The sequence below is a fragment of the Pygoscelis adeliae genome, unplaced genomic scaffold, assembly GCF_000699105.1.
Source record: "Pygoscelis adeliae isolate BGI_AS28 unplaced genomic scaffold, ASM69910v1 Scaffold312, whole genome shotgun sequence".
Lineage (NCBI taxonomy): Eukaryota > Metazoa > Chordata > Aves > Sphenisciformes > Spheniscidae > Pygoscelis > Pygoscelis adeliae.
In genome coordinates this window covers 1988215-1997717 of record NW_008824234.1, presented here as the reverse complement: position 1 = coordinate 1997717, position 9503 = coordinate 1988215, and the positions used below count along the sequence as shown (strand labels likewise).

Genomic DNA, 9503 nt, shown 5'->3' with positions numbered 1-9503 from the left:
AGATATTTGATGTTACACAGGGTTTTGATTTAGCCTAGTGATACAGCAGTCTCCTGAAATCATAACACAAGCCCAACATAGCAACTGCAACACACAGTTGAACCACAAGACAAACAGCACGCCCATTACCAGTCCCTGTATGCTCAACATCACAGTGTTGGGCGTCCCCAGTTGCCGGGAAGGAATATGTGGCTGGAAGCCAGCTCAAGCCCCTTGCTCTCTTCAAAATTTGTTTCTTTGGTTGCCCAGTTTTGGTGCTCTGTGTTGGGCTGAGCTGCGTAGGCACTTCCCCCATGCTGGTCTAGCTGACTCAGAAAGATAATACTTTCTATTGATTGTTTTAGGGAAGGCCATTCACAAAGCCAGTTGCCCCACTCTGCTGATAGAGCTGTTTCTCTAAAACAAATGCCACCCTCTGGTCCCCTTTGTGTTGAGAGAAGTTCAGCTTTCTTTACAACAGCTGTGGCCACTCGCTATGTTCTTTCCTGAGCTTCATGGGCACATGCCTGTCTTCTCTGAACCTTCTTCCATTGTGGGGGTTTGTTCATAGTTCACAACTGGAAAGCAAGGGATGATGCAAATACTAAAGATTGGCTATCCAGTTCATTTTTTTTTTTCCTTTAGCATTGACTCTTTGAAGTTTTTACTCTACTTGTTCAATAGTAATGAGGATACTTAATTAAGATCTCTGCAAACAAACTGGCTTTGGTTCCTGAATGTGATACAGGCCTGGAAATAAGAGGATGAAAGTGACTCTGTGGTTTATGGAAGTTACATGTTGGTGTCATGCAGTTGAAAATGAGGCTAGCACGTTGCTGCTTTGGCGAGAACATCCTAATAAATCAGTGCCTGGTTTATGAGCGTGGTCACTGGTACATGTGGAATGGTTTAGTTTACAGTCCTCAGCTGTTGATTGCTCCCCTCCGGTAAGGTCACCACTGTCACATTCAGTGAGTGTGCATGATCCCACATAGTATATTAGTCAATAGGCCAATTTGGTAGCAAAGTTTTCCGTGTTCAGAGTATGTCGGTTTTCTTTGAGAAGCCTCTGCCATCCAAGGTGTTAATTCTCCTCCTTACCTCTTTCTCTCAAGGTTTGGACATCTAAGCGTGGCTCACATCTTGCTGGAGAATGGTGCTGATCTCAACGCGCAGAATAAGTTAGGAGCCAGTGTCCTCACAATGGCCTCCAGAGGTGGCCATGTCAGCATGGTGAAATTGTTGCTGGAATCTGGAGCTTTTGTAGACAATTACGACCATTTTAGCACGAGTGTACTTAACAGCAGCAGAGACGACCTTCCCGATATCACTCCACTAATGGCAGCTGCTCAGCATGGACATGAGGCAGTGGTACATCTGTTATTAGACTGGGGAGCTGATTGTAATTACACTGTGAAGACTATGGGCTGGAGTCCTTTAATGCTGGCAGCTGTTAGTGGAAAGGTGAGCTTGGCACAGCAGCTTATGGAGAAAGGTGCCAATCCTGATCACCTGAACGTACTACATAAAACGCCTTTTGAAATCTCTGTTGGCTTCAAACACAAAGACATGAAGGACTACCTGGAATCTCTCACAACGATCAGACCCCAGGCAGGTATGGAGCATTAGTTTTTTGTTTCGCTTTCTTGAAGTTTTGATTGCATATTTAAAAGTTGAAGGGGTTATTTTGTATGTACATGATGTTCGTTATAATTTGTAACTAGACTCTTTTGAAAATGTTGGAGTAGGTACATCTACCTCGGGTGAGGCAGGAATGGCCAGAGTCAGCAAGCTTCCGCAGACTTCAACCACGTTAGAGTAATGAGATTCCTGTCCTGCAATAAAAATCAGGTGAAACATTTTAAAATGTTTTAGTGTTTTAAATGTTTTTTGCTTTTAAAACACACGATCCAGGTGCTCATTTAGGAAGACAATTATGAAGGCCTGCTTGAAATGGCACTAAAGAAGGGACATCAAAACCAGAATAGGATATCAAAGAAAGGATATCGCAGACTCAAAGAAAACCTAAAAGATATAAAATCTAGAAAACCTGCCTTGTAAGGAGAGACTGAGGAAGTTCAATCTGTCTTGTTTCATGAAGAGGTGGTTAAGAGGTGTGATTAATAAAGTGTCCACATTAAGGACAGGAAGTCCAATACTGGAGGGCCTTTTTATATGGCAGCCAAAGAAAAAAAGCTGTGAGTTTAAAGTTAGAAGAATTTGAATGGGAAATAAGATGCTGTGTTTTGCGGTGAAGCTTAGACCTGGAGTGACTTAGTAGAGGTGTGCAGTCTCAAACAGTTGCAATCAAGGTTAAATGCCTTTCTAAAACTCATCATCGGATTGCCTTCACTGGGTGTTGCATACAAGGCCTGTGACATGCAGAAAGCCAGATGAAGTTAACCTAAAGGTTTCTTCTAGCACTCTCTGAATATTTGAAACCTCCTCAAAGTCCTTTGATAGTGGACTGTGTATTCTAAGAAAACCAAGTATTAATGTGGATGAATAACAAGTTGGCATGTCCTCTACTTTTCTGTTCCTTGAAGGAGAGGGGAATACTTAATTAACTTCAGGACTTCATAAAATTTATAAACAACCTCCTCCCCTCAAATGTGAATATGCCTCTGTGTGTGTGCACACATAGAGATAGGCTCACATGCTGTGCTTGTGTATGTACAAAACTAGATTAAAATAACATTATTTCAATGCAGATCTCAAGTAAAATGAAGTTAAGAAATGCTGCTTTTATGGTTTTTATTTTTGTCCTGTAATGCATTCATTATGTGCACTGAATGAGGTAAGAGAATTGATAAAGAAGTGTGACAGTGTAATTAAATAACGTGTGGTGGTCATGTAGCTTTAGCCATGAGCGTGGATGGATATAAGAAATCCAGGATTCTTATAGGTAATATCTTGTTCTAGGTGATATCAAGGCTTAGGAAGGTGTGAGCAAACTTAGACTACAACATTCTTCCTTCAGTCTTAACCAGTGTATCCAGTACTGCACACTCAACCAAAAGGACAGAATAGTATATTGCATGTCTTTACCAGTAATTTTCCAAGGTTTTTTTAATTACTAAGCAAATTTTTGTTCTGTTCACAGTTTTTTATATGTAATTTCCTAGGATTTTTATTTTTATTGAAGATAAAGATTAAACCTACTTGCTGCCACCTGTCAGTTTGAAATGGTAATGAATTTAGTTTTTAAAAATTTTTTACTTACTGCGGCTGTCTCTCCCAGATACCTTTCCAAATTAGCTTTTCTTTCTAGCTTGTTCTATAAAATAATATTATGAATGTCTTATGTTAGTTTTGTTAAAGTATTGTGGCTTTGCTTCTTTTTCCTTCTCCAGAAGTTTGTTTATGCTAACAGAAATGCATTAAATCTGTTTCTGAAATCAGGCAGTTTGGTTTGGACATTGTGTTGGACATTTGAACGTCAATAAGTCATTTCAGAGCTTGAGACCTTATTCTGTATGTGCCTGTTCGGGGACACTTTTCAAGGTATTTGTCCTTTATGATGCAGATGTGTGCTGGGAGGTGCTTAAACAAAAGTGTTTGGAAGAGCTTCATCTGGATTTTTCAGCTTTGGAGTACTTGCTATGAAATCTAAGGATGTGGCTAGCCCTAGAAAGAACCTTTTCCGGGTGCTCCCACCCATCCAGCCATGGTGGCAGAAAGCCTGTAGGGTAGGATAGTCCACTCCAAGCTCTCTGCCACTTGTGATACCCAAATAGGCTTATTTAAATCTTATCTAATTATGTCTACATTACACTACCATGTGGACGTGTCCACAATCCCCCAAATTGTTAATTTTTATTTAAATTTGGTGTCATTCCTGCAGGTCAAGCTTCCCTTGTACTTTAAGAAACAAGAACAAAAATCTGACATTTCTTTCTTGTTCAGAGAAGGTGTTAGCTTAGTCAGATGTTGACTCATAGGTTAAGTTGGAGTTAGGGCTCTCATACAGCCACGCTACCAGGCAGAACTGGCTGACTGTAGACGTTTGCTCATGACCAGTCTCTGAGGAATAGACATCAGTTGGTTACAGTACACAGAGAGAATCAGACATCTGTGGGATTGACTCGTGCAGCGCTTTATACCTTGCCCATGCGTTTGCACATACGTTCCATATGTGCAGGCAGAGTTGGCCTGATGAGTCTTGAAAGTGTTCTGTAGTCATACGACTTAAAGTATTGAAGAAGTCTCTGTTTAAGCTAGGAGAGTGGACTTGCATTAAAGCAGGTGAGTGTTCCTGACACCTCTGCTGAGGGGGAGTTTCCATCAGCAGAAGGGTAGTAACTAACTGGGGGTAAAAATGTTAAACTTCCACGCAAATTTCTGCATTGTTTTTTGAGCATGGCTTCACTCTCCTCCTAGCACTGGAGTCTTGTATATCCTGGGAAGAAAAAAGATCCTTTCTCTCATATGGCAGGCAGCAGAAGAGGAACTTGTCTTCTGATCCATTGCCATAGATAGGGCCAATTGCCTTCCAGAAGAAAGCAACTCTCTTCTCAGGGCTGTTTTCAGTAACAAATTCAAAACTACTTGAAATGGCCTGGGTGTTGCCTGTGTTCTGTCCCTGTCCTTGCTTCAGCTTACTTGGACGGCAGACCTTCCTTCTGGCATCTCCTCATGGTCTCCTGCTCCCTGAGGCTGCTTCTTCCACGCTTTTCACGGGCCAAGTATGGAGTCTGGTCCTTTTCTAAACTAGTCTTTTGAAATCTGTTTTCCAATGGTAAGCTCATACACAGTTCCTTCTGTAAGATCAGTTTCTGAACCAGGAGAAAATGTAGGACCCACAGCTCTCTTTCCCAGTCTTAAAATAAGAGTTTCTCATGTTTTTGGGGGCTTTCCAGCAATTACTTTTGTTCAGCATTTTCAAATGACTTCCTTTGGAGTCAAGCTATGAACATCAACCTTTTCTGTATTATCATAAAAACAACAGAATCAGGCTCAGGAAATATCTCAACGTCTCCTTGTTTTCCTTAAAATCTTTTTACCGCATTGGTTCTGTAGTGTCAGTAATGCTTTGGAAGATGGAGAAGGATATATTTTTCTGGCTTGAGTGGAAGGTGCAAAATATGTCACTATTTTTTCCTCATCTTATATAGTGTCAGCAGTTTCGAAGCGCTTTGAAGGCATGTCAAAGGAAAGATCCTTCACTCAAAATATTAAAATTTCTAATAATTACAGTTCTTACTATGGGGATGATGATCTGGGAGCTGAAGAATATCTATTAATGCACAAACAGCAAGCCTGTGTAGTTACATCGTCGCTATTATTTTTGTGACCTTCACAAATTAACCTGGCAATACTGAAGAGGAAATAAAAATGAGACACCTTGTAAAACTCCTTTTGAGTCACCTTTCAAAATAATCCTGTACTATTTGAGTGTTTGCTGTTGTACAGAGGATTACACCAGACCACAGAACCATACTGTGGTTCTTTAATTGATATTTTAGTCTTCCAGGCAGGAAACACAGAAGTTTCCAAATACAATTTCCTGATAGAGAATGGAGTTGAAAGGCAAAAGCCTGTACTGGTGCTTTATTATAGTTTGTAGCTTTAACTCTGCACAGAGAACCATACAGTTGAGTCATTCTTCCCAGAGGGAATAAAAAGGTTATCAGTGCTTTCTTTGTTCTTATTAAATGTATGTCCAAACATATATTTTATAGTACCTTTATGTAAATTTTTTAATAGTTTTTGCTATAAAAATTTTACTAGAAATTTTTGCTTTTTTAATGATTGCTAATAGAATTATTTATATTTCTTCCAGATACAGAAAAGAGGCAACCTGATGTCTTTCATGCTTTGAAATTGGGTAAGTACTGACAGGACTTTTCCACCATGTCTGGTTCTTATAACTTCAGAGCATGTTTGTTTGTTAACATGGGAAACCGAGACATGTTCTGTTTTTACATGCAGCTTTGGTTTTTCCCTTATTTCTCTTTTAATTTTAAAAATGCATTTATTTTTAAAAATGCATGTAGTTTATATTTGTTTTTCTTCACATTCCAATATGAAAAAAATCTTTATGAACTCCTGGTTGTGCCCTTCATGCCAAAATGGTGTGATTTAGTAGTTCCAGTTATTCTAAGACCATGCTACCTTTAATATGGGTTTTTTTTTCCTTCCTGATAAACTTGGAAGTATGAAAACAAAAGTGCTAATTGGTGCAAAAAATACGCTGGCCTCTACTCCATACGAGCATTGTAATTGCTCTTTAAAGTTGCTTCAAGAAAAGAATAAGTGCCTCAGATCTTGCATGTTCTCTCATGTGCAAGAGTGACTTTCATGAGCACACAACTGGTAAAATTGTTCCATGGCAAACAGAAAGAGCCAGTGCCATCCTGTTGATTTAAATTTGATCCAGGCTCTGATGGGTTGCACCCGTGGTGGATGGCAAACTACGTTCTGATTACCTGTTTTCCTGGATCTTCCAGCATAGGAAAAAGAGCTGAAATGATGGGTTTGGCTTGAGGCTTGCTATCTGATGGGTTTGGCATGGGAAACAGGACTATTCACTTTCTGCTGAGGTTCCTGATAATGTTGCAGGTCCAGAAAACTGCACTGTTTACAATCTCTTTGACAGGTTAGAGAGATTCAGTTCTTGAACCGTATCTGATTACTGCTCTTACAGTTGGTATTTTGCTACTTAAATGTGTTTTCAGCTATACGATAGCACATTTAGCCTATTGTCAGCAGTCCTAACTATATAGCCAGTCAGAAAAAAAATAGTAGTAAAGAAAAGTTCCTGATGTATCTATTTAATATTTTCTTTTCAAATATTGGAAGATGTCATTCTTATGTGAGATTAAATCTTATGTCCAGTGAAGTCATGAGAGGTGTCCCATGAGACCTAAGAGGTTTGTTTCTTCTCCAGTCAACCTGCCCTTACTCGGGACTAAGATGCCCCAGACAATGAGGAAACATTGGTAATACAGCCTTGTGCATGCAGTGGACCTAATAAGCCTTACCGGGGCTGTGCTTTCTGTGTCTGTGGCATAGAAAATCTGGTCATAGTGCACTGAAAGCTGGCTCTACCCCTCCTGACTGTGATACGTGCTTACAGAATAAGTGAGCTTTAGGGTTGAACACAACTGCCTCTCATTTCAGCTTTTTTGTCCATGTACCCACTCCTGACTGTGACATAATCATGAAGCCTTTGGTGTGGTTCACTTTCTTGCTTTCAACAGGGAGCTGCAACCTGAAGAGAGCTCCGAGTTAGCAACTTTCATAGATTCTGATGGATTTTTAGATCTTTTTTTATTATTATTATTATTTGTAAATGAGTGATTTTTGTGAAGAAAAATACCATTTTTTCCTCAACATCTGTCCAAATGGATTTCAGCAATGCATCTTTAAATCGACAATTGTCTTCCAAGTTTTATTGTCGCTACATTCCTATTGAAAAGTTAGAGGTGCGTTTTCAATGGTCAAGCCTGGCCTTAGCATTCAGATCTCATCCTGGGTTTGGTACAACAGTTTAACAGTTGCTTTTCAATTGACCATCATAAGTCACAGACTCAGGAGCTTCATGGCTTTTCAAACTGCCAGAACTGGAAATGAGCAGACGTAATAGTAGAGAAGAAAGAGGTGCTAGGTAGCAGTACCGGCAGCTCTCTCTTAAATGTCAACTCTTCACACATAAGCTACCAAAACCTCTTCCTAGGAAGGCCTCAGGTCTGTTAGATTTTAGAGAGTCCAGCTGCCCCCCTGTGACTTTTAGTTTGAGATTGTTGTGGTTTAACCCGGCAGGCAGCTAAACACCACACAGATGTTCGCTCACTTCCCCCCACCCCCAGTGGGATGGGGGAGAGAATCAGGGAACAAAAGAAGTAAAATTCGTGGGTTGAGATAAAGAGAGTTCAATAGGACAGAAAAGGAAGGGAAAATAATAATAATAATAATAATAATAATAATGATGATAATAAAAGAGTATACAAAGTAAGTGATGCACGATGCAATTGCTCACCACCCACTGACCTATGCCCAGCCAGTTCCCGAGCAGCAGTCACCGCCCCCCAGCCAGCTCCCCCCAGTTTATATACTGAGCATGACATCATATGGTATGGAATATCCCTTTGGCCAGTTTGGGTCGGCTGTCCTGGCTGTGCCCCCTCCCAGCTTCTCACTGGCAGGGCATGGGAAGCTGAGAAGTCCTTGACTAGTGTTAGCACTACTTAGCAACAACTAAAACATCGCTGTGTTATCAACATTGTTCTCACCCTAAATCCAAAACACAGCACTGTACCAGCTACTAGGAAGAAAATGAACTCTATCCCAGCCGAAACCAGTACAAGATTTATAAACGTTAGTGCTGAGTTGGAAGGAGCCTTAGGGGGGGAGCCAAATGAATACTGGTCAGCATACTCCTTCTGTTTTTTTCTGAAATACTTGACTGTGGATGGCAGCACTGTTAAAAAACCAACTCACTAGGTTAAGAAGTGTCCAGGCCAGAGTTCAAAGTCAATTCTGGAGTCTCTGTAGGTTCCAGAGTTTCAGATTAACAAAGTCTGTGACGTGGGTCTGTGTTAAAAAAGCTACCTGCTGTCTTTTACTAAATTGGGACATAAAAAAAGCAGTTCTGTGCTTTTGTATTTTCCCCGTTCCAAGAAATTAGCTGAGTGGCGTGGGTGGGTGTTAGTTCCAATGAGTGCATTCAAGTGCCTGCCTGCAGGGGTTGTCTGGGATTCTGACTGGCTTTCCAAGGAAAATGTGTATGCCTGTGATTGAGTTGAAGGCAGCTCGTGTCATGAAGCAGTTTACCATCTGAAGGTTTTTTTAAAGGTGAGAATTTTTCCATTTGCATGGCAGTTGATGATTTGCTGCTTCTTGCCTTTGTTCCTATGGTGTTACATATTTGATCACAGATATCTTTTTTTTCCTCTTAGCTTCCTCCCTGCTTTTGCCTGCCATATGTCATCAAAAAAGTAAGGGAGCTGGGTGAGCTTAAGCTCTCTGCTTAAGATGACCCTGACTGCCTCACACATTTTTAAAAAGTGCTTGTTCCTACCTTTATTAAGATTTAGAAAAAAAACCACAACCTGGTTAAAATATGTTCAGTAGCATATTTTGTACTGCTTTTTGTAATCTAGACAAGAAGTCAGTGTCTACCAGCCTCTTTATGTGGAAACTTGAACTTTAGGTTCACTTTTAAAGAACTAGAAAGATGACAGGAATAATGCATTACTCTTGAGCAAGGAGAAGGGAAGTTTCGCATTGGAGATTTGGTTTGAGTATTGGAGGCAGAATTAAAAAAAAAAAAACAACTTTCTGAATATAAGAAAGTTGAGCACTGGAATAGATACAATTTCACAACCTCCCAAGGAATTAATCAGTAGAAGTTTTTAGAATCAGTGAACCACCTTTGTAAGAGGAACTTACGGGTCAGTGTGACATAGGGTGTTGTTCTGTCTGCTTAAGGCAAGGGATGGCCTCCACCACCTTTCAGAGTGCCTTTGTACCCACTCGCTTTGATTCTATAATTGTTGCTTTCTGTGATTTCAGCCTTTGGA

The 9503-nt window shown here is 40.3% G+C and overlaps 1 protein-coding gene across 1 annotated transcript in view; it reads left to right on the top strand.

The window, feature by feature from the left end:
- Window positions 1–786: 786 nt before the first annotated feature.
- The window catches only part of ANKS6 (ankyrin repeat and sterile alpha motif domain containing 6), a 42921-nt gene continuing 34204 nt past the window's right edge, over window positions 787–9503 (top strand). The window contains exons 1-3 of the mRNA XM_009334965.1: window positions 787–926; window positions 1095–1594; window positions 5762–5806. Of these exons, the coding sequence (XP_009333240.1) occupies window positions 787–926; window positions 1095–1594; window positions 5762–5806 (685 nt within the window). The remainder of the gene's footprint in view (window positions 927–1094; window positions 1595–5761; window positions 5807–9503) is intronic.